The following is a 26,301-nucleotide window of genomic DNA, read 5'->3' on the forward strand; positions in this document are numbered from 1 at the left end:
CCCACCCTTGGTTCAGCCATTAGCTTCCCTCACCCTGGGCCCTGCAGTGCGCGGAGCTCCCATTGATTCCAGCGATCAAACCATGTACTAAGTGATTCTTCAGACGCCCAAATGGCTCCCTGAGCTAGACTCCCATTGCCATTTCCTGGAGAAATCAATACCACTAAAAAGCCAAGTCCGGAAAAAAGAAGAAGAAGAAGAACCTGTGTCCTTTAAAGGTTTGCCCGTGTTTTTCCATACCTTAATTAGTTAAGAAAGGAGCTTCATGAGATTTTAGTAAGGTGTTTTTAAATGAGAGCCTCTTACTCATGGAAGTAGAACAGAGAAAAACAAGGACAGTATTTCTGAATGAAAATGAAATCAGAGAAAACATTACTTATATAATTTTGTTCAATAATTTATTCAATTTGTTCAATAATTTAAGACATGGAAACCTGCTCTTGTTAGCGATAAATGTAGGTTTATCTGGGAAATAAAAAACAATTTAAAAAGCCATCTTGTTTTGATGTGTAATGAAGACCAACTGTCAAAGGGAAAAAAACATATGTGAGGTTTGTACATTTGCAATAATTATGTAGCTTTTCTCACAGACAATTTCCTGATGTCGTCTTTGACAGCTTAATTTAAACCTAAACATGGCGCTATAGTTACATTTCATGAATTCAAACATAGGCCAACTTATTAAAAATCCAAGATTACATGAGAATATTACCTGAAATGATGTAACACGTCCAAAGGGATGTTTAGGAAGCACTCATAATTCCCTTTCATCGTGATTAGACACGCTGTATATTTTTGAAATGTTAACACTGCAAAGTCCGGACTTCCTTTTCTTTCTGTCATCGTTAATTTAACCTCAAAGCTGCTCCAAAGCCCCTTGTTAATCGCATTTGTCTGAATAGGGAGTCTACAAGTCCTCAACTTCACGGTTATTTCAGGAGGATTTATCACTCCTCTAAGTCCTGCAGCAAGATCTAAATTCAGTCTTATGACCTGAAACACACAAAAATCTACTTCAAGTCACATCTAAGTACTTATATTTTTTTTACGTTTATATTTAGGGACCCCTCCCAACCCCCAACCCCCCCTTTTTTTTGGCCTGATTAGGAATACTGTCCTGTTTCATAACACCACACACCCTGTATACAATCCTAATTACCCTCAGTGTACAGGGATTTTAAAAAATGGGAAAGAAAAGAAAAGAAAAGAAAAGAAAAGAAAAGAAAAGGAGAAAAAAATTTCAACATACCCAATTCAGTATTAATCCGCAGGATTAGGTTGAGGTCTTCACTGTATTCTCTTGGTATTGGACGGAAATAGAAGCAGGTGCAACGTGATTACATACCACAAAGCTCGAGCATCACCGAAAATAAAAAAGAGCCTATTTAATTATCACAACTGCATTAAATTGAACATTTATTTAAATAATATTTTATATATATATATATATATATATATATATATATATATATATATATATATATATATATATATATATATATATATATATATATTTCGCATTTCTGCTATTTAGTCTATTTCATATTAATTTCGACCACGTTTAACGGACTATTTGTGCGGATTTTTTTAACCCTCACGCCAGAAGAGGTTAAACAAAAGTAGTACCTTACATTAAATTGAATTAATAGCAGTTGAAGTTTTTAAGTTGAAGTATTCGAATAGCCAGATTTATAAAACGACTGATCTGTTAGTAGGTCATTAACCATTCATCTTTTTAAAAAAAAAAACAAAGTAAAACAAATTGCAATATTAGCCAAGTATTTTGGTAGGTAACACGGCCTCCTCGCCCATCTTTTCTCATTTGATGTGAACCCTCTCTTTAAGCTAGCCTGTGTATTCGGCTGCTTTATTTAAACAACTAACCTGTGCGTTAAAAAACAACAACAACAAAAAACCGAAATATTGTTCGTACCTTCCTCTCAGTCAATCGTCGTGCGTCACGAACCGCTCAGAAGTCGGACCCAACTCACATTTTAGTCCTTAACCTATCATTATCATTTAAGGATTTTCCGCTATTAACATTGTGTGGAAGTGACACAAACCTCCCGTCTGTGTTGCCCGCAGCAGGACTGCAGAATTACAATGAAACAAAAGAAATCCAAGCAGACTCCTGAACTTCCTGAGTATCAAATGTCAATTTCAGCCCTGCGCTCCTCTCTTCTCCTCTCTATCCCCCTCTCTCTCTCTCTCCTACCGGTTCCCCCTCCCCACACTGAAACCTCCTCCCATTTACCTGCGCGTTCCGGCTGCACACTTACAGAAAGATAGGTGCCCCGTGCACCTTTTTAAAGGCGCAGACACACAAAGCGGCAACAACACTCGACAAGAGTGAAACTACAGCCACTGAAATTCGCCAAAGTTTTAATATTTAAATTTTCTGAAACGTCCTTTTGTTTCAAATCTTTACTTGAATCCTACTTTTACTAACAAATTTAGAGCTATTTCTGTGTGTGAAATATGAGACAGGCCCCTACCCTTTAAATGGTATGCGCAAGGAACCGAAAATGGTACAAAACGCACCTCTGTTTGGCCTACCTGCATTCATAACAGTGGTCTTTTTTCTTCCTTTTTTTGTCTAGGATCAAACCCAGCTTCTATCCAGTCTCCCTTCTCTAGGTTAGAGTTGTGAGGACACATGCAAGGAATTGCCCGGTAGCAAATAAAAACACATTTTTCAAGCATCTCTTCCCACGAATCAAATAATCCAACCTTCACGAGCCTCTCTTTGCTCTGCTGCGTTTGAGGGCCTCTACAGTCTTTTTAAGAGTGGATCTCTCTGAAGAGACCTCAAACAGGGCGCTGTTTTTAACCCCGGGACTGCAGCACTCTGGGTGGATGAGGATTGGTTTTGTCTCCGGATTAAACGATTTCCTGACAAATAATTTGGACCAACCCCCTCTTCTGACTGGGCTAACCCGAGAAAAGGTTGCGTCGGATTCTTCTCCAGCTGGAACATGGAGATTATTCTATTTTGTCCTACAGCCCGCGTGGATTTTAAGACATTAAAATATGTTTAGACAGTTAAAAAAAAATAGGAATGAGAGGAAAATTGCAAATTTAAATTGGGCCTTTCTGACCACATGATAAGAATTAACATTTACAGAACCTGACTATTTCTTCTGCATCTTAGCATTTTTCTGCAATCTTAATGCAAACACGTGGGCTAAATTGATTTTAATCAGTTCTTTCGTCCTTTATACATTCTAATGTGAATTTAAAATTCAATATTTATTGTAGGCTATATTCGAAAAGTAGGATATTCCTCTGTAAATGCTTTTTTTAAAAATCAACTACACGGTTCCTCACCGGCCTGGTGCCTGGCTGATGGCCTGCAGGCCTGGGTTGCTATATAGATCACTGGTGCACCATCGTTTCGCATCTTTGCAGCACATGCAGACCACATTACTCTCCCAATGAGAGGAAGAGGGATAAAATAAAGGCATAAAGCAGTGCATCCGCTTCCTATTTCAGTGTTTCACATTCTGTTAAAAAGTGAGCACAATAAAGAAAGTAACTGATGTACCAAACGTAAGATTAGGTGCTGACTGGCATGGCCTGTGATGCATTTTCAGAACATAAAGCAACCGTGCATCAGATAGACTTTTTGGGACATCTATCCCAGCTCCACCAGCACCCCCTCCCACACACTACCACCATCACGGGATTAGTTTTAGTCGGCTGAGGCTGCAGTTCTTGGGTCGAGATGCTGTAAGATCAAATGACTACGTCCAGATGGCTAATGATTATCAAACACTGCATTTAAAGCCTGCACTGCCGGTTACTCTGTGCAGATTGCGTAACATTTCCTGTCCGAGGATAGCAAGAAAAATGCCTTTGCTGTAACACCACTGTAGGACATAACAGGTTCTACTTTTTTCTTTTCTTTTTATAGTCACCTACATTATAGTTGATTTATAAGTTTCTATTTATTATTCCTTCCAGTGAAAACCATACAACCTGGCGAACCTGATGTGGGCCTGGTGTCTTGACGCAGCGCTGGGCCTTTAGTGGGCCTCTGATGTCGTCCTCATCCTCCTCCAGGTTTTACGCAGAGCTGCACATCACCGGAGTGTCCTTAGTTCACTCTTGGATGCCTAATATATAAGGGCCAGTACTACCCATCGTCCTCTCTGATGGCCATACAGAGTCCATTTACCTGCTGTTGATAATGAGGCAGATAACGAAGCAGACAAAACTCGTCTAATATTTAGAGGTGATGGAACTGGGTCTGGTTACACTCATTTCAGAGTGAGTAGCGACAGTGAAATTAATCCTCGGCGACTCGTCGTTGGTGCTCAATTGATGGAGAGCATGAGCACGGAGCCCCTCACTGGCTTGAAGTGGTTTCCACCTGGAAATTCTGAAATTGGAGCCCCGGATCATCTGTGTGAGAGGTCGGTAGTGTATACAGGAGACGAGCAGCACTCGATGAATATTTAAAATACTCATTTGGTTCTGTGCTGTCGTGCTGAAGCCAGATGAGACAGGTGCCAGCGGAGGGATCGGATGGAGGGCCATAGGATGAAATAATAATAGGGCAAGATTTAGTCTGTTGTTCGAAAAGAATAACTGAATAGATTAAAATCAGGATATTATCTCTCTCTCTCTCTCTCTCTCTCCACACACACACACACACACACACACACACACACACACACACACACACACACACACACACATATATATATATATATATATATATATATATATATATGTGTGTGTGTGTGTGTGTGTGTGGAGAGAGAGAGAGAGAGAGATAGATAATATCCTGATTTTAATCTATTCAGTTATTCTTTTCGAACAACAGACTAAATCTTGCCCTATTATTATTTCATCCTATGGCCCTCCATCCATATATATATATATATATATATACATATATATATATATATGTCACAGGAGAAAATGCTGATTGATCTTTTATATCATATACAGTCATTGCAATTATTGTTTTTTATCTTTATTTGCTGGGTATATTGGATACAATAATTACATCTTAGTGATATAATTGCATTTCAATTATATTAAATCATGAGGATTATGACAATGATTTGTTCATTCTTTTTGAGAAAATATGAATTTTCAACCTAATTGTTCAGATGGGGGATCAAAGCATGCAACATCGGGAAAATGTTAATAACCCGAACAAAATGTATATTTTCGCAGGAATGTCCAGTTTTGCTTAAACAAACAAACAAACAAACAAACAAACACAAAAGCAAATTGCAAAAATAAATAAATAAACTGGCTTAGATTTTAAGTCCTGCTATTTTTTTTAATCATTATTATCATTATTATTATTATTTGTAGAAAGTAGAATCTACTGTTATATCATCTATATATATCATCATGTATTTGCCCCCCCCCCCAACAAACCAACTTCTGCAAGGTGATTTGTATGACTCCTGCACCACCTGTCATCACTAGCACTGTTTCCCTGCTGTCTTCTCCTGCTTTAGGCTCTGCAGAACAAGCAGCTCGGTGGTGGTCTTGGTTGGGGAGGCGTGTTAATCAGCGGCTCATCTATTAGTAAAGACCCAGCAGCATCATTGTACCGCTTGCTGCTGTTGCACCGGCATCACTGCCACCTCGTCCACCCCCTGCCGTGCCAGTGAAACAGAGCTTGTAACATGAGAGAGCACTGCCTGCCACCTAACACCAACACGAGAAACCTTGCACTCTGGCTCAATTTATTATTATGTATATGCTTTAAAAAAAAAATCATACATTAAACCTAATACAAATTTATTCAGGTTACAGCACATAAAAAAAAAAATCTAATTTCTGCTCTTGTAACTTATTAAACCATAAAGCTGGAGGCCTAAAGTCACAAAAAAGCATACACTGTCTCTTTTATACACATAGATTGGCTGAAATTGCCTTTGTTAGAGAATGTGCACACAAGGCAGGATCACTGCTAAAAGCCTTGCTGTGGAAAGTGCTGTAGCCAACCGTGATTGATCATAACTTGGAGCAGATAGTCATGAGTCTAATGTGAAGCCTCGGGGCATCATAATGCCTTAAAAGGCCACAGAGGCACAGGACACCTGACCACCCTGCTCAGCGTGGACCAATCAGACAGCTGGTGAATGGCTTTGGCATTACGTCATGCAGGCCCGCAGTTTGTCTTGACCAACGCACTGCGGATAAAACAGAAGCTTTAAATATTTCATTGAGGATCTCAGGTTGCTGGACTTCTGGAGGTCAGGGCTGTGTGGAGACATAGCCTCGCCCTCTTCTCCCTCCCTGCATCCTCCTTTTCTGATGCAGGAACAGGGTGTCGGGCTTTAGAAAGAGGTTGAACAATACTCCTTAGCCATATTGCATAAAATAAAGCATATAGTGTGTGGGCCTGTCATCATTTGTCATCAAAGCTGCTGTTGCTTGGAATGCCCAAATTCAGATTTAAACTAACACATCCTAATTACAAGACATGCAAATATGCTGCTACAAGATGTCAGATTTTCACCCTGCCAATTTTATACATAAAGGTGACATTACTCATCACTATTACTCATAACCTTGACAAATGTCACCTTTTAGTTTAGACTTCGGATTTGCATGTTTTACAGACTGTGTGTGTGTGTTTAAAAGATAAGGTTTCTAACATGCAAAGATGGCAAAATGAGAGACACAAGTCAGTTTTAGAAGCTTTTGTTTTTCAAGATTTACTCAAACTAGGGATTACGAGTCAGGTCAGCTGCTGTTGCCCTTTCTTTTCTTTCTTTTCTTTTCTTTTCTTTTAAAATCTTTAAATCTGTCATGTAGCTGAAGTGCAGTAGCCTACTAATTTGCTGCAGAACTCCTTGATGACATTCAGGATGTGGAGGATCTGGCTGCTCACCAGGTCTTCCCTTATTACATCAATCTTTGTGTGGCAGAATCTTTTTCATGTTTTCTGGCTGTGCTGGCACACAAACCACGACCTGTTGATCACCTGACTGACATTCCAGGCCAAGATGAAGACCCTCTAGGGCTCCGACACGCTGTGGCTTGTGGCCTGGCACTGAATATACAATACAGGAAAAATAGAAGTGTATGCAGGATGTACTGGAAGGCTGTTTGTAATTTATATTTTTTTCTACATAACCTAAAGAAAGGAAATAGATACACAATACAGCAAATTTACAAAAAGAAAAATGAACACAGAACTATAAGAGAGTAATTATGTGGCTCTGCACTGCTACTGCAATAAGAACAGACAGGAAGGGAGAGCAGATTGCTGCGTGACAGAATACATTTTTCAGAGGAGAGAGGATTAAACAGCCTTATGTCACAGCATTTATTTTCTCCTGCTGTGATTATACAGAGCGGGTTGCGACTGAGGACAAAGGATGGAGCAGGAGGCGGCGCCCTCATCTGGCCTGTTGGCGGACACTGCACTGAACTTTGAGACTGCCGTCATAGCAAGGTTGATCGCACACAGCTCAATATCTCCCTTCAAAATAAAACCCCAATCCCTATAGCTCTCACAATCTTAACAGCTCTTAGACAGATCAATGAAGTATTTAATACTGATTTACACACCGAAGCCAAACCTCTCCACATCTTCCTAAATTTGAAAGAGGTTGATTCTTTACCCATGAATAGCATTCTTAAAGGTAAATATGCTCCGTAGATCAGGTGCTGTGTGTCTGAGGTCATTCGGCAAGACTGGGGTAGTAATATGAGTCTCAAGTTTCACAGTACTCACAGAGACTATGCCAGACTTTAAGTACAAACATGATGGGGGATATCAGACACAGGAGTGCAGTTCGACACTGACACCTAGTGGAATAAGTTGATAGTTAAAGTGGACCTGTTATACTATGTTATATTCTATTCCAGCTTAGCCTCTACTAAAGCGAATTAGCATGGTTCACACTTTAAATTGAGCCCTCTTTATCTTATAGTGGTCCTTAGCTCAGCCTCTCATCTCTTCCTTTAAGTCAACTTTCCTCTGATTGGCTGCCCCTCCTAATCACAAGGTTGGGCAATTTGTCCAGAGCTGAAGGCACCTTTAAGTCAGATGCATTGCTTTATATCCAGGACTTTGCCACTTAGTTGCCGTTTCTTATCGTGTCAAGTGGACCTTGAGAGGAAAACCTGAAGTGAGAGTCTTAGACGGAAAGAAAGAAAACCGAAAACTTGAATCTCATTCTCCTGTGCACGATAGATGTAATACTGATGACGTTTATAACCAGCCTCAATGATTATTTGAAGTATCCAGACACATCTGTGCCATAAGATGAAAAGAATACTGTTTTGAGGCTTACATATTATGGTGTCTAACCCCAGATGGACACAATGGGCCAGATGGAGACAAAGTATTCTTTTTGTGGTTCTTCAGATTGTCTTCTGGTAGTATTTGTATAGGATACAAAAGGAAAACAGGGGTAAGACATGCAGCAAGTGGCCCACAGAGGAGCCTGGCTGCCTCATTATCCTCACAGCGTCTGGGTCACCTGCTTGAGCTTAACAGCACACTGTTGTTGCTGATTTGTCAGTTGCACATCCATGATCCAAACCACAACTCCACCACATCCCAAAGGTGCTCTAGTGGAGTGACATATGTTGATTGTGGAGGTGAATTTAGTACAGTGAACTCAGTGGCATGTTTGTGACACGGCTGCTGGAAGCACCATGGAACAGTTTGGGCATACATCGATGACCTGACATGACCAGCAACAATAGTCAGGTAGACTGTGGCACTGGAACCATGCTCAGCTGGTACAGAAGGGTCCAATCATTACACCACCAACAGTCTGAACCAGGAAGGATGGATCCACACTGTCCTGTTGTTCACGCAGTAGCCTGACCCTACCCTCTGAATGTTGCAACAGAAATTAATCAATGAAATCTTTATTTTGAACCATTCTGTGTGTTAATCCATAATAAAAAATAATTGTTGATACAAATTTAGGATCAACAAAATGATTTTTCTTTTTAAAAAGCACCATATTCCAATTATTTTTTGCACCTTTACTGTTTGAAAAGCTCATACATATAATACACTCATCACACCACACTGGCATCAACAATCATTCCATGTCCAAAGTCACTTACATCCCTTTTCTTCCTCATTCTGATGCTTAGTTTTAACTTCAGCAGGTTTTCTTGACCATGTCTACATGCTTACACTGTGTGCACAATTATTAGGGAAGTGAGTATTTTGGCCGTATTATAATTTTTATGCATATTTTCCAACTTCGAGCTGAATAAACTTGAGTGCCTATTGGATTTAAGCATATCAGGTGATGTGTATTTGCGTAATGAGTGAGGGTGTGGCCTAAAGAGATCAACACTCAATATAAAGGTGCGCATAATTTTTAGGCAGCTTCTCTTCCTCAGGCAAAATGGGCCAAAAAAGAGATTTGAAGGACTCTGAAAAGTCAAAAATTGTAGAAGTTCTTTCAGAGGGATGCAGAACTCTTGAAATTACCAAGATATTGGGGGTGTGACTGACCACAGAACCATCAAACGTTTTGCTGTTTTGCACCCAGATGGATGGGCCCATGGCTGGATCAGTAACGGACACAGAGCTGCACTTCGACTCAGACGCCAGCAAGGTGGAGGTGGGGTACTGGTATGGGTTGGTATTATTAAAGATGTGCTTGTTGGACCTCTTCGGGTTAATGATGGCCTCAAAATCAACTCCAAAACCTACGGCCAGTTTTTAGAAGAGACTTTCTTCAAGCAGTGGCACAGGAAAAGGTCTGCATCTTTCAAGAAGACCATGATTTTTATGCAGGACAATGCTCCACCGCATGCATCAAAGTACTCCACTGCATGGCTAGTCAGTAAAGGCCTTAAGGATGAAAAAAATAATGGCATGGTCCCCTTCCTCACCTGACCTAAACCCTATTCAGAACCTGTGGGCCCTGCTTAAATGGGAGATTTATAGTGTAGGGAAACAGTACACCTCTCTGAACAGTGTCTGGGAGGCTGTGGTTGCTGCAGCACAAACAGTTGATTGTCAACAGAGCAAAAAACATGTGACAGTTATTGAAAAGAAGGGTGGCTATATTGGTCACTGATTTTATTTTTTTGACATGTTAGAAATGTTTATATGTAAATTTTGAGTGGTTTTATTCTTCTCACTTTAACAGATGAAAATAAACTAGTGAGATGGGAAAATGCTCATTTTTCATTTAGTTGCATGATAATTCTGCACACTAATAGTTGCCAAATAATTGTGCTTATATTCTCATTCTCTTAAAGACAAAACCTCACTTTTACTTTCTTAAACATTCAGGTTTAGGTTCATTAACATTTGGATTGACCGAGTGCACTGTAGTTGTGAAATTAATCCTCAAAAATCCAGCTTGCCTAATAATTGTGCACACAGAGTAATTGTAATGAATTGCTACCATTAGATTGGCTGATAAAGTACTTGTATTGATGAGCAGCTGAACAGGTTTATCTAACAAAGTGACCAGTAAGTATGTATCTGGAGTTTAAAGTGCACAATTTCTCTCAGGAAAATGTGCAGATAAAAATCGCACAATAATCACCCTCAGACAAAGACCATCTATACACATTGAATGTTTTATTAAAAAAGAAGTTATAACAGTTTATTTTATACACAACTATTTATGAGGTTATAAGCCTATTAATAGAGAGCATCTGTCATTTTTGACAAGCATGCCCACTTCACAATGAAAAGAAAAAAAGAAAAAAAAACAAAACAAAATAAAACATGAGGGCAGAGAAGGTGGAAAAAAAAAATAAAACAAAGAATGGATTTACTGAAACAAACCAAAAAAAATCCAAAACCCTTTTGACTTTTAAACCCTTGAGTATCACACACTAGGTACCAAATACATAGTTTCTATTAAATCAAAACTGCTGTTTTCCATGCTGCGTGTGCCTGCTAAATCCCCTGACGGCAGCAGTCGGCCAGCGCAGGGAACAAATCCACACAAGCACAAGACAGGATGGGAGGTGAGCCTCGACTCCACACCAGAAGCATGCAACTGCTCGAGGAGTCAACACATGGGGGAGGTGACTTTACAGGATGAGGGTTCCTGCTCTTTGCAGCTGTGCTGATAAAACAGAGAAAGGGCCTTGGGAGTCTCGTCTACAGATGAATAGACCAGTCACTTCACTCAAATCCTTCATCCTTATTGTATGCAGCAGGTTCTGGGAGAGGAGTGTGGCTATAGTTGCAAGACTGTAGCCCAGCTCTGGACTTCCTGTGCAGGTTTACAGTCACAATTGTGAGGCTCTGTGAATCCTAGCATCAATGATATAGATGTGCGGAGTCTCTGTTTAAACCTGCAAGCTTGTTGTCTGAAAGAAGTGAATGGGGAAACAAGCCAAAAGGATATGAAATAAAAGAACATAAAAATGCTTCAATCTTTAGAGAAATACTCTAGAATTCAAGTTGCAGTGGGAAGTGTAATCATTCACTGGCTTTAGGATGTCTTCTTTAGTTCTTAAGTTAAAGATAACTCGAATTTTAAAAAAGGCAGCTATCAGTAAAATAAGATTGGCCATTGAGAAGATTGTTTACCAGAGGAACACCAGGCCACAGCTGAGTATATCATCAATTTATTGCAAATAATCCTGACAACCAATCTTAAGATTTTTGGAGGGGGGGGGGTGGGCAAAACAAAAGAAGATAAAAATTAGCTGTTAACTCCCTGTAGCACTGCTGCAACATAATGTGCCATTTTTATTACAATTGTCACCTTGGATCTAGTACATTATTAGTACAATACTGCACAGATGTCAAGTAAAACAAGATTTATGAGTTGCTTGTTACAAAACCCCCCCAAAAAACCTTAACATGAAATTCTTATCAGTGTAGCTGAACCACAGCTCAACCAACAGGGACCAAGTTTAAAACCCTAAAAAACAAACAAAAAACGTGGGTCCCTCTCTGTGCGAATACACAATTTTTCTTTTTTCTTTATTTTGCTGCATGGGGGGGGAAACATACAAACACACACACACACACACACACACACACACACACACACACACGGGTAAGGTTTAGCTTTTGATGTGCATCACAAACCTCACCACAAAATAATGTATAACATTCACTTTGCTTTCAACTGCCTTGAATGTGTCAACTATAGCAAAGGTTAACTCTGCCGAGAGCTAACCCAAGCTGACATTCAAAACATCCTCAGGGCGGATTAAAGAAATAACAATCCCGGGTTCAAAGCGGTCAAACTGATCAGATGAATTAAAAACAAACCATGGAGACGTCTGCATTCGAAAGAGCACAGAACTATGTTATAGATCATGCTTATAGAGAAAACCCAACGTCTTGAAAAGGGCTGAACCACACTTTAGATTTCAGTACAGTTAGATCTATCAGGCTCACTACAGGTCATCCTAGATTGAAATCTCTCTCACACTCACACACACACCCCTGTACAACTCTGAATCTGAAAGACGATGACAAGCAGGCATGTTTATGGGGCATCTCACATATAACCACAAAACAGACTAAGAATCAGATGACGCATCGATGCTTTATCAGGTAAGTATACCAAACTATGTAACGCTCTCTGTAATACAGCCATGTAGCAAATGTTTAGTCGAAGTCGGTAAAACTAACTATCGTGACATGTCAAAAACACTGCTCAACAAACATTAGCATGATTTCCATCCTTTCAGTATCACCTGGGTGAAAATGTTATTCACTATCCAAGATACAGCCCAACTAAATTTCAAACCTGAGCCATACAAGTCTAACAATCCTACATTACCACAAATAAACCCTAATGCCATTCGCAGCCCTGGGTAATTCCCTTAATTGTCAACAGACTGAAAATTTAGACGTCGAATCACAAATTGTACAGGATCAAACCGCAGAAACGGGAGAAGACTGTAGGTTAAAGCGATGTGCCTTTCTAATTTTTAAATGAATGACCTTCATGGCTTTTTGAAGACGTGGTTTTTGTGGACTTCCTTTTTATGACGAGGCACAGAAGAGGGAGTCGAAATCAGAGGTGATGAGGTGACCTCCCAAGTGGAATTCTGCCTTCAATCTTTCACTTGGGATCCACAATCCGCCACAAAGCGACCAGTGATTCTTACTGCAATCTACGAAGTGAATACATTTCAAGGTTTTCTAGGTAGTCCGTCTGCCGCGTTAGCCTCCGTGAGCAACACTAAGTCAGTGTTTTTGGGTTAACACTGAATTTTCATGAGGCTACAGAGAGGTGTCTTTTTACTGTACAAGGTATACGCTGTACAAAAAAAAAAAAAAAAAGATTAAAAAACAAACCAAGCGCGCTGACCACCCCCCAACTGGGGGAAAAATTAAAGTAGAGAAAGGAATAAAACAAACAAAAAAAAACACAGAAGTGTCAAAACTCAAAAATGTGACTGCAATTCCTTTTCACGCATCATAGATGGACATCTTCACCCGCCACAGTGAATAACACAAGGTGTGTTCCTTTGTTTGATTTTAAAGTTAGGAACTCAGATCTGTACAGTTTAGTTATCATGTACAGGGCTCGTATTTCGTAATCCAAAAAGAGATCCTTGTAAGCAGACAGTCCACTCGACACCACCGGGGTTACGTACCAGTCAGACCAACATGGAGAGCATGCATCGGAGCAAATCCAGAGTAACAGTGGAATGTGAGGAAGACTGATACAACACTAACCTCAACAGGGAGGGGGACAAATTACTTTTAAATTTCACTCAGATCCACTCAGTAACCATATGACCATTTTTGTTGCTTTTTTACTGAGATTAAAACAGACTTTAGTGCTGTTCCTTTTAAAAAATATTTATATAGTCAGAAAAGTTCCTTAGGACCAATAACACTACTAGAAATGTGTTTCAAAAACACATATACAGCTGATTGTAATACAGAGACCTCCCTTCACAATGACAGTCTGGTGCTTGTGTGTTTGAGGTGACTCCTGATGTGGAGTATAAAATGCACATGCACGGTCAGATGGTTAAAGTGTAGCTCTGGTCTATTTTTAGTTCCCAAAATACCAAGAGAGTCTGACCAGAATGCCCACAAAAGAAAACCTATATTAGAGCTACCTTCTGTCTTCACTGCCTGTGTGCACTGACCTTACATGTGCAGTTTGTGCAGCTAGCATACATTGTACAAAACAGATCTTTAGTATTGTTGCTTATAATGCATTATGTTGGATTCTCAAATTAAACAAGTAGTTTCACATAGTGAGGACATTACATGAAAAGGCTGCTCTAAATGCTCGCTTTGATACGTTTTTGGTTTCCTACTCTTGGCTCTGCATGATGTACACGGCTCTGGCTAGAAGCACAAGAAGCTCCGCCTGCTGTTTATCATGGGCAGCCAATCATAAGGAGGCTGACTTAAAGGGAGAGCAGCTAAAACAGGTCAGCAAACATATACAGGCAGCTGCAGGTCAACAGAGTAACAAAGAGCAATGCAAGAGTAATGTAACAGTCCATGTAGAATCTGAACTGAATGATAAAAAACCCCAAAACGATTTCATATTGTTCATATGTTTTAAGAGATATGCTTAAGAGGTATTCCAGGTTGATTTGTTAGCGTCTATTGGCACTGCACTTCATATAAAATGTGCTCGGACACTTGTGTGTCAGTGTGTGCATTTAAAAAAACAAAACAAACCCCCCCAAATATGTGGTGACGTACACCAGAGAGGGCAAGTAAGACCTAACCTGATCTGATGGGGACCAACTAACAAAAATGGTCAGAGTCAACTGGTATTATGGGAAAAGAAAGGAAATTATATGTCGCTGAGGTCAAAAGGGAAGTTTTATGAAGTGGATTTGTGTAGAGAAATCAGATGTTCACATGGAAGCTTCTTAGATGACGCACCACACAAATGAGCAGACTGACAGGCAGAGAACGTGGATGCGTGTGAGGAGAAACAGCTACAGAATGGGAGGGGAGGTCAAACACACCAAAGGCTATATATCCATAAAAATCCTTGTTTAGTAGTAATAATAATAATAATAATAATAAAAAATCAACTTGTTTAAATATGAATATTATAAGTCTGCTTTCTCATGGTTAGGAAATCAAATATAGTCTCTGTGGGGGTTAGGGGGGGCAGGATGGGGGAACCCTCCTATTACTACAACTCCATGTCCTGGGCCTCGTCTTCTGAGAAGTCAGACATGGAGCTTTCAGATGAAGAGTCGCCTGCCCCCTCTTCCTGCTCCTTCAGAGCCTCCTCTGTTGCATATTTCTGAATGTACTCTGCGGAAGAAATAGAGAAAACAGATTTAAAAAGGTGAGCTGGCTGGTCTGCAATAAAAAGGAAAATACCTCCTGAAAGGAAAATACTTCTACAAATTTATATTCTGCTGGATACAAAAAACATGGATTGCTGCAGGTAACATATTTTCATTAGGTTGAACCTTTGATTTTCTGCTTGTACTCCTCTGGCCGATGAAGGTACATAGCAGCTGCATCTCCGTTCAGGGGATCGATGGGGTTTGGGTAGGCCAGCAGCTGGGGCAGGAACGACTCAAAGATGTTGGTCAAATCTGAAAAACACAAAAGGAAACCTACTGGTTAGAACTGAAGTTGTAGAGTCACCAGGAAAACTTGATTTAAAAAAAAAAAAAAAGAAAAAGAAAAGAAAAGGCGCTTTAGAATTTATTTTTTTACAAATAATTATTAGAATTTTGTTTTCCTTTCCAAGTTACAGATCTATCCTTCATGTTTAAAGTTACATAACACTGCAGCTTCATTAATCCACACTGCCAACATAATCTGGTTTATCCCAACAAAGCCCTCGGAAAAAACAAAAAAGCTAATTCACATTAGATATGGTAAACCAAGAAACACAGAAGTACACTTACCTACATTTTTACTGTAATAATGATTCGAGATGCCTGGTCTGATGCTCTAATGTGCGCATGCATTAATTCAACAATCCAGAGGTTTATGTGTTTCACAGTTTGGCTGTTGACTGGCTATTAAGAACTCCAATACTCTCATTGTGCATGTCTCCCCACTGGATACTCTACCATTGCCTTGGAAAGTGGACTGCCCCAACTCCAGGTTGACAGTTTTAGGGTTTGCCCCCAAAGCATGTAACCTTATAAAGCTTTCCAATATGAACTGCTGTTCATTTAATGGCTGTTATTTTCGGGCAACTCGTAAATGTAACCTCTAATCTGAATAAACCTGGTAAAGAAATGTCATTCCGTTATGTGCCCAATAAAAATCTGGGTGCTCTTGTTGAGTTACCATATCATAGCTTAGTTTAGCTTAATTTAAAAGGGGTCAGTTGGGCATTAACTCAAAATTCTGAGCTTGATAAACTCACACAGGAAGAAACAAAAAAAACAAACACCGCTTTTCACTAGTTCTCAGCTAGTTCTCTCAGAGCTGAGGGAGAGTCCAAAACCTGAGATGACACTTTCATCTCCTAGGTGTCACTGTTGGGTCCATTTATGTAAGGAAAGCAAACACTCCCCCAGTTCTTTTCCATGGTTTTTGGTGTTTACAAGATTAAATCTAATGCTTTTGCTCCCTCTTCCTTTGTATAGGCTCATTACACAATGCTTGGCTGACTGGCCTATTCCTGTCATTTGGCTTATTTCTGTGTGGTTTGTTTTGTTGTTATTGGTTTTTTTTTTTAAACATCCGACACAACAAAACCTACAGTAATCCACACAAATACAACATTCGCTGGAAAATAATTAAGACAGAATGAATTCTCAGTTCATTTTTATTGGTTCTGTAAATAGCATTTAGTATTCTCCCGAGTAGGAACATGAGCTAAAATAAATACCAAGGGATGCTGGAACATCTGCTAGGTATATTACAGTAAAGTCATTTATACTACTCAACAGCTATTTTAACCCTGTGAAGTGGATATTATGGGAAATTAATGGGGAATTTTACTGAGAGAAGGGCACGGGGAAGCCAGGGAAGCAGGGAGACCAGCAACAGTGAGGGAAAGTAACTGAGTATAATTGCTCCCATCAAGTATATGTGGGCATGTCTTCCACAGCTGACAGATAATAACTCACTCCTGTCGAAGGTGACTGTTTTCTGACCTTGCTGGTTGAGAGTATTACCTTGTTAGTGTTCACTTTTCCCCACAGTAAGTAGATTAAAGAGCAACAGTACACCATTTGCTAAAGAGGAGCTGCCAGTATTTATTTTGTGCGGATGGCACTTTGTCAAGTTCTTCACACATAATCACACGACCCTCAGAGAGGGAACTCAATACAGACACAGAGTGTAGTCACTCACCATAAAGGGCTGTCCATGTCTGGTTGATGACATCTAAGCACACCGTTCCTGATCTGGGAAACAGAGGGAAAAGAGAGTTACAGGTTAAAAGGCCAAAGGCAGGCAAGGACGAATCTGTGTATGTTGCTACGCAGAGTTTTTCTTTTTTCTACAAAAGAGCCATCCTGTTTTGAAAATGTCTTCACGTTTGTTAAGAGAAATGCAAAATTAGATGCAACAGGTGTACTTCCCAGCAGCTTTTGAGCAAACTGTGGCCATTCAGCTGTATATTTCCTGTCAATTCTGAAAGTTGTGAAATATCATGTGACTAGAACGGCCTGTCCCTACTAAATATATAACTAAAACCAAGTTGCTGTGTAAGTTAATGTCAAGTTTCAGTAATTTAAGCTTTAGATTGTTATTGTTGACATATTCCTAGCCACAGATCAACAGTTATATAAATACACTTATTACAGACCTTACCCACTGGCTAATAAAAATGTTTCTATTAAACTTGCCATCATTTGCTGGTGAGAACAGCCTAGATGCCCTGCTATTTTTGGTATTTGAAACGCTACACTGTCACATATGGGGAGGAGGCACAAGTTTTTCCTGCTCACCTTTATGGACTGTTCAGTGGATTTACGGACTCAGAAAAGCAAAGAGCTTGACCGAGCAGGTACAAACGTACTTACAAACATAAGAAAAACAAAAGAAAAACACAGCAATTCTGAATTTTTTGGTCAAGTTTGGCCAATATTTTTCTGCTTCTCTTTTTGGTTTGTTTTTTGCCATCATTTTCTGGTGCCCAAAGATTACTGGAAATCACAGTGAAACAGTATTACTGGTACTTATATGGTGCGTTTCTTCTTTATTTGACCACTCAAAGCTAGTCCAATCCACTGTTCATCTTTGTACAAGCGCTTTGAACCTAATGTTCACACACTCGCACTCTTATAGATGCACCTTGGGGCAACTCACAGTTGTACAGTGTCTTGCTAAACGATACTTCGACATGCACACTAGAGGAGCCGGGGATTGAACTACCGACCTTCCGATTGGTAGATGAGCTACTCTACCTGCTGCCCTTTCAATACAACTCAAACATTTTCAGCTGTTAATTTTGTCATCTGTGAACATTAAGCAAGCATAAAATGAATGTGATGGCCAATGGCACTCCTATAACTGAGTTAGGTTAATCCTTTTCACATTTTAACATGAACATTTTCAAAACAAGACTTGACAACATACAAATATGAATGCTTGAGCTTCAATACTTGCATTAATAGTCTGAAATGGTGCAGCAACTTACGCTTCATCAATGTTGGGATGAAAAATCTTGTTCATGAATCCTGAAAAAGACATGGAATAAGTTAGGACAGTGCTAAAAACTAAAATTAAGATGAATAAGTCTGGATGTAAAGTAGAGTTAGAGTTCGTACCTATTGATGGTGATTTGAATGGGTATTTATCAGGAAGATCTACTCGCACTTTCCACACGCCTCCCTCATACGGTGCTGTACATAAGGAGGGGACACAGAATACATAACAAAAGAACAAAGCTGAGTGCAGACGACAGACTTTTATTCGCCTCAACATCATCTTCCACCCTTCGTGTATTTAAATGGATTTAAAAACAGTGTTATAATCAATTTTCTCTGCTACACATGAGCTTCCCTCATCACGTATCTGTCATTTTATGCAGTAATGCACTTCAGCCCAGGAGAAATCTTTACTTCCAAATCACTTCAAATAATACGCTGACATCAAAGAGGAAGCGACTCGGATTTTGCGGGGGTGTTTGGTGCTTGCCCAGAATAGCTGTGTGTAACAGGACCCTCGTGTGCTGTGCTGAAACTGAGTAGCACATACATGACAGATAACGCACATGACGGTTGATCAGCAATGGGGACAACAGTTCCCCTTTATTTGGCATTGTTTCGAGGCAACATAAACAGGGTCAAACACACACTTCCCCTCTTTGCTGATGCGTAAGTGACAGTGGTTTTAGTGTGACAGATGTTACAAGTAGCATATGAAAGAAGTATTTCCTGCTGATGAGGCCACACTCCTCATCCAAATTCCCCTCAAGCCTGTTCAAGCCTAGCTCCTTTCCGTTTTACACTTCGTGGCCTCAGCTCTAGTTTTGCGTTTCTTGCCTGCTGTGAAAAAGCACTTTATGTTCTAAACAAAGAGACTGACACTCCTGCAGCGGCTGCTCTCACAACCACATTTACTGTCACTTCATGCTCTGTAAATCAATCTTAACATCTCATTTGTTTTTATGGCGATGGCATTCATGTTAATAGCTGGTTTAAAATACATTAAAATGCTTGCTTAATAGCACTGCATTCAAGGAAAAAAAAAGGTACCCTGGATAACCCCTTAATTATTTTAGAACATGTTACTGAATAAGGTCTCAGCAGCAATATTCAAAATGTCTGTGGAATGAGAAAAAAACAAAACAAAAAAACTGAAAGAAGAAAATCTTACTTCCTTGTGGTCCAAAAAACTTCACTACAAATTCATTGAGTCCACTGAGGATGGTGACTTCATGCTTGCTCTCGATGCTGTAGGACAGTTAAGGAGGATTGCTTCACGAAAAGCATACACATAAACAAACAAAGAACTGCAGGACTGATTCTATCGTTTGGCTTCTGTAGAAACAGTCAGTGAGCTGTGGTTGCTTCCTGTATCATCACATATTTTCCTGCATGGTAGACAAATGCACAAGAATAACCTGCCCGGTTTCCTCTCTCCTACCTGACATGATTGTCTGTATCACTGTGAATTATGAAGACTAAACAGAGGAATGACAGCTTTTGACAAATGATAATAACTTAATTGTTTTAATCCATAATCCTGGAGAGGCGTTATCTATTGCAACTAATAGCTCAATGCCATGCCCCTCGGGACACTGAATTAACATCAGGATGCTGACTGAAGTGTTCACCCATCCTTCATCTGCTAACTATTCCAAGTCTCTTTTCCATGTGTCACTCTCCATGAGCACCTTGGCTTTCTAGAACTTGATATTACCACACATACTTCTGACAAAACAGTACTCACTGTACGCATGTCTACAAACTGAAATGCTAATTTTAGTCACTTCTCATAGTTGTAACTAATGGAGCCGACAGCCTAAGAGTCCAAAATATACAGTTAATACTGTACTGGTAATATCAGAAAAGGAGGTTTCTATAGTATCATATATAGCTGAAAAAACTATATATATTGTTGAGCATTATTGGTGCCTTCATAGATGTGAAAGCTACCCATGTGAGCTGCACTAATGCTCCCAGGGAGTCTTTCATACAGTGGTGAAAACCTCCATGGGATGCTTTTTATACCAAGTCATGTCACTAATGAGCCCAATTAGCTATGAGATGTTTGAGATAAGATGTATTTTTAGCATCCCAGCTCAATGTTTTCAGCCTAAACTTGTTTCTGGGATCAAACTAAAACAATATGTATACATTTGATGTGTTGTCTGAAGTTTCATTTACAAATATTTGCAAAAACAATGATTTCCTGTTTTTACCATGAGCCAGGTTTGTTTGTTTTTGTTTTTTAAAAGAAAGGTGTTAGTAAAGAAAAACAGCCTGTGTTTTCATTTGCTACTCCAGTCATAGCTATAATTATAACATAAATAAAGTTTAAAAAAAAAGAAAAAAAAGAAAAGAAGAAATAGTCATTATCACACTAAGCATTCTGAATCACCGCTGTTTTTACAAAACCAAAAAGAAATCACTTTGCCTAAATGTGACCAAAGGAGATCATAATAAAAACATGAATCACCGTTTTCCACAGCGAACAGAAGCAGCTGTCTTGTTGATCCTGATTTAGTGTGGATCTAATTAGCAGCATCACTGACCCCAAAGGGTTAAATCAAACTGAAGGTTATTTTAAGTTCTGGTAGAGACTGCTAGGAGCAGATTGAATCCCTGGCTTCAACAAGGAAATGTGTCTATTTCAGACAGAAGAGGAACCTCTCTGTTCTGACTCGCACTGGAGTCAAGTAAGCATTATGAGGGTCTCCGATGCAAAATCCAAGGCGAACTAAATACTCATCTAAAGGTCACTAGGAAAACATAAACAAGCCCAGTGCCTAAAGAAACAACTCCTGCATCATATTTCAGTGCTCACACTCGCATAATTCCTCATTTTATTCTAGTTCTGCTCTTTATCTAAAAAGGGCATTTACACATCTAAAAGCTATATAAGACAAGGCAGCAGTGACAAGGAACAGGACGATATAGACTGTGTGTGTTGTGGTATGAAACAGAAACCGTGAGGTGTGGTGGGTGATAAGCGAATTATGGGGCTAAAACAACAGTAACTACACTGCACACTGACTGAAACTGGCCAGTCTAACTAGGAAGGCAGCGAAAAATCGACCCTGCTATATGATGTCACACTTACCTAAATTACAAAATAGAAATGCAAATGTAAGGGTCCTGATGGCCTATAAATATTAAACTGTTGAGTACGTTTAATATCTCATAGAGTAAGATAATGCTAACAGACACCACTGACATGTAACTTGCTTTCATCCAACTAAAATCTATCAGTTTTCATCTAATAAGGAAACAGCAGTCACATGTAGCCACAGATTCACCCAGTTTCAGCATCTGTCAGCAGCAGCTTCACCCAGACCAAGCTCGATTTGAATTTCAATCACTGCGGTTATACTTTCTATTCGAAAATTAAAAGAAAAAAAATATGGTTCACATGAATGCAATATGAATTCCAGCTTTTTAATTTAGGCTAAAAAGGCTAACGTGTAGAGTACACTTGACCCACTGATTGATTCAGTTAACCTAAAGATGAAGGAAAGAAGAATTTCAAAGAAGAATCTCTCTCAGACACAAGCTCAAAACTAATATCACTTCGATGTGATTCTTTCCATCTGTCTGGTCTAACCCAATAGCCTTTTCTACCCAATAAATAACTATAGGTCTCTGTTGACAATGTTCTCACACTACAGAAAAGGAATTTGGCATGTCTGTAAGAACAGAGGGAAGTTGTAAATTCCCCAACTGTTTGATGGATTGAGATGGAATGTGAAAAACACAGCCAACCAACTTACTAGCTTAACTGAGCTCAACTCTAGATTTGTTTTTGGTTTGTTGAAGTCGACTGTGTTCAGATTTGGCAAATAAGTCGAATAAACAATGTCAACAAGCACAGAAACACTGAGAAAATAGAACCTCTGCAACATTTACATGTGTATCCCTTTAAGAACATGTGACTGATTTGGGTGCATTTAGTTGTAACATGAGATACTTTGTATCTTTAACATCTTGAAAACATGGTAAAACACACTTGGATCACAAAAGGCTCTAAAGGTATAAGCATGCAGTGTAAAAGTGCAACACACTTAAATGTTGCACCTCATCTTAAAAGGTTATAATATGAAGTGCTAAAATAAATAAGCTGATAAAAGGGGAACTAAAATATAACTAAATAATTTGTCACCCAGCATGGGTAATCCCAAATACCCAAACAGAATTAATGGAAAAAGGACAATTAACTACAGAGTTATATCATTACTTATCTCACCCCCACGCAAAGATCGCCTGTCCAACCCTTGACCTTGGATTTATATAGTTAAAATCACATAAACAGGTAAGTCAATAAATATAATCCAACACACGGAGCCCAATCAAGCTAGGAGAACATACATAAATCCACACAGATAACAGAAAGCCTTGAACTGTAACCTAAATTCCTTCACTACCAGACTTTATTATAAGGATATACTGACTTCAACATGCCAGCTCACTCTTTAATAACACAGTGTTAGACATGAAAAAAGTAATAAAATAAAAAAAAAATTAAAAAAAAAAGGTACAAAAGAGCTCCTCTCAGACTAACAATTACCTTGTTACTCCAGGACTAAGGTCAATGTTGTCCTGATATTTCTTCTGTAGCCTATAAAACACATTTTAAATACCTAGATGTAAAAATATGCAGTAAATAGCATTTACAGTTGTGGTCTAGACATGTCTTGTTTTCTTTCTGGTCCATTCAGGCCTCTATCCCTGCCTGACCCAGGATCAAAATATCCCCTCGCAACCAGCCTCGTTCCAAGTACAGAAAACAAACACGACGGAGAATCATAAACAGCATACTGTCAAACAATGTGGCGTCAAATATGCTCAAACATTTCGCTCTTGGAGACAGCAGTTGTTGATCTAGTGATGGGAGGCACTGGCTATTTTCAAAGCATGTTCCTGTCTCTTGCCGTTTTTGAACAGCAGGGGTCGAGGAAAAGCCAATTCCATTCATCTGATCCAATTCATGTATTGCATCAAAGGACAATGACGTGCAATCAAATCAAACGATCAAACTGACTGCACAGGTCAGTTATTTACAGTTTTGCCTGAAACTACCAAGATTTCAGCCTTAATTACATAAACTGTGACTTGAGCTTCATCCAAGTCAGAATTATAAATCACATGCAATCTGACTAAGCTAATAACATGCACACTGTTTTACCTTCCACGTCATCAACATGCCAGGCTAGAAAAAGTATGCGATCCTCTGCAACAACAACTCGACCACAAGCACAAACGAGAGTCGGAGAGTTTGGAAGTTTAGATGTGCCCTTACCTGTAAACGAATGGCATATAAAACCTGCTATTGGAGATCGAAAGACTAAAGCAGCAGCAAGTCTAAAGACTTGGGTGTTAATCAATCTATAATAACATTTTCTAGAACAATCCCCCTCCCCCATAAGACTGAAAAATATTTTGTACCTGGGATGTTGCTTTAAGTCCTAATTTTCCACCATGCAATCACACTAATGATTTCCATCCACCATTTGTTCTGCCTGTCATATGGACAGCTAGCCATTGTAGCTGCTAGCAATGCTCTGTTGAGTCATTTTATTATTGCGCCACAGATGAACAGGTGCACGTATCTCTACCTTTGTAGCCTGGTGTGTGTTTTTGTCTCAAGAGCAGAAACATGTAGCAGACGCAGTTTTCTTGCATATTTAGTAAAGCGCTGTGCTTTGTTGGAGGATGTTGAAGGTGGTCTCTTTTAGATGTTAAATCTTTGATGGAGGCTAACACATACAGTGGTGTGAAAAAGTGTTTGCCTCCTTCCTGATTTCTTAGTGTTTTGCATATTTGTCACACTTACATGTTTCAGATCATCAAACTAATTTTAACATTAGACAAAGCTAAACAGTAAATACAAAATGCAGTTTTTAAATTATGGTTTCATTGATAAAGGTGAAAAGCAACACATCATGCAATGATCTAAAGAAGCACCTGAGAAACAAGGTCACTGACACCTATCAGTCTGGAAAGGGTTACAAAGCCATATCTAAGGCTTTGGGACTCCAGTGAACCACGGTGAGAGCCATTATACCAGGGGTGGGCAACTCTAGGCCTCGAGGGTCAGTATTAGATGCGTCCTTGATCCAACATAACTGATTCAAATGATTAAATTACCTCCTCAACATGTCTTGACGTTTTCCAGAGGCCTGGTAATGAACTAACCATTTGATTCAAATGTGTTGACCCAGGGTGAGATCTAAAACCTGCCTCGAGACCTGGAGTTGCCCACCACTGCTTTATACACAAATGCAGAAGACTTGGAACAGTGGTGAAGCTTCCCTGGAGTCAACATCTCATTCAGGAGGTCACAAAAGACCCCAGAACAACATCCAAAGAACCGCGGGCTTCTCTTGCTTCAGTTAAGATCAGTGTTCAGGACTCCACCATAAGAAAGAGACTGGGCAAAAATGGCTGCATGGCAGAGGTCCAAGACAAAAAGCACTGACCAAAAAGAACATAAAGGCTCATCTCAGTTTTGCCAGACAACGTCTTGATGATCCTCAAGACTTTTGAGAAAATAGTCTCTCGACTGACGAGACAAAAGTTGAACTTTTTGGAAGGTGCATGTCCCCTTACATCTGGCATAAAAGTAACACAGCATTTCAGAAAATCATCATCATCATCATACCAACAGCAAAATACAGTGGTGGTAGTGTGATGGTCTGGTGTGATGTTTTGCCGCCTCAGGACCCGGAAGACCTGCTGTGGTAAATGGAACCTGAATTCTGCTGTATACCAAAACATCTTGAAGGAAAATGTCCGACTATCTGTTTCTGACCTCAAGCTGAAGTGGACTTTGGGTTCTGCAGCAGGAAAATGATCCAAAACACACCAGCAATTCCACCTCTGAATAGCTTAAGAAAAACAAAAAACAAATTTTGGAGTGGCCCAGACAACGTTTTGACTTGAAGCCGATTGAGATGCCGTGGCATGACCTTAAAAAGGCAGTTCGGGCTCGAAAACCCTACAATGTGGCTGAATTACAACAATTCTGCACAGACAAGTAGGATAAAATTCCTTCATAGCGCTGAAAAAGATAGCAGCTATAGTGGCCCAACCAGTCATTAGATTTAGGGGTCATTTTTTCCACACAGGGCCATGTAGGGCTTTCACCCCCCCTTAATACTAAGAAATTGCATTTTGTGCCATCTTGTGTTATCTTTGTCTATTATTTGAATGTGTTTGATGCTCTGAAACGTTTAAATGTGACAAACAGTTAAAACAGAAAATCAGGAAGGGGCAAACACCTTTTCACACCACTGTAGCCCTTGCTCTCAGACATGTCCAGGCTCATCCAGCTGTTGTGCATACAAGGAAACCTAACATGGCAATGCTATAGCGATATTACACCTTTATATAACTTCAAAATTTAGACTGGTATTACCACAAAGGATATGACACAGCACTAGAAGAAATGAATGATTGTCCTAAAATTCCTCCTTATCATTAGGTAAGAATCTGACTTCGGAATGTGGTAAAAATTATAGAAAATTGTTGAAGCGAAAGGTTCAGAGGCAAGATGTAAAGTAGTAAAGTGAAAGATATCAAGCTACAAATTCCCTTTTCAATGAAAAACTTACAACTTAGAAAGAGAGTACCATATTTATATTTCTGTGTTTGGAGATGAGGAACTCTAAGAAAGTCATCTCTATTTTACTTTCACTCCCTCACACACAGACTGTAGCAAAAAATATACAATCAAAGGCCTTGGAGATGAAAGGCAGGAAATATAGCAGCTGCCCTCAGGGTGTATGCAATAGGTAGGCT

The 26,301-nt window shown here is 39.5% G+C and overlaps 1 protein-coding gene and 1 long non-coding RNA gene across 3 annotated transcripts in view; one reads left to right on the top strand and one right to left on the bottom strand.

The window, feature by feature from the left end:
* On the top strand, positions 1-10,919 carry LOC113008601 (uncharacterized). 2 transcript variants are annotated; one of them, XR_013902988.1, is made up of 4 exons: positions 1-218; positions 3,964-4,415; positions 5,481-7,432; positions 9,504-10,919. It is a non-coding gene; the product is annotated as an uncharacterized LOC113008601 (long non-coding RNA). The 2 variants fall into 2 exon arrangements; XR_013902987.1 differs by lacking the exon at positions 9,504-10,919 and having other exon boundaries at positions 5,481-8,918.
* The window catches only part of ube2h (ubiquitin-conjugating enzyme E2H (UBC8 homolog, yeast)), a 24,227-nt gene continuing 8,455 nt past the window's right edge, over positions 10,530-26,301 (bottom strand). Inside the window, exons 2-7 of the mRNA XM_026146329.2 lie at positions 19,679-19,755; positions 18,628-18,702; positions 18,498-18,537; positions 17,207-17,259; positions 15,355-15,483; positions 10,530-15,193 (exon numbers count right to left, since the gene is read on the bottom strand). Of these exons, the coding sequence (XP_026002114.1) occupies positions 15,069-15,193; positions 15,355-15,483; positions 17,207-17,259; positions 18,498-18,537; positions 18,628-18,702; positions 19,679-19,755 (499 nt within the window). The 3' untranslated portion in view covers positions 10,530-15,068. The remainder of the gene's footprint in view (positions 15,194-15,354; positions 15,484-17,206; positions 17,260-18,497; positions 18,538-18,627; positions 18,703-19,678; positions 19,756-26,301) is intronic.

The sequence above is a fragment of the Astatotilapia calliptera genome, chromosome 17 (assembly GCF_964374335.1).
Source record: "Astatotilapia calliptera chromosome 17, fAstCal68.1, whole genome shotgun sequence".
In the NCBI taxonomy this organism is placed as follows: Eukaryota; Metazoa; Chordata; class Actinopteri; order Cichliformes; family Cichlidae; genus Astatotilapia; species Astatotilapia calliptera.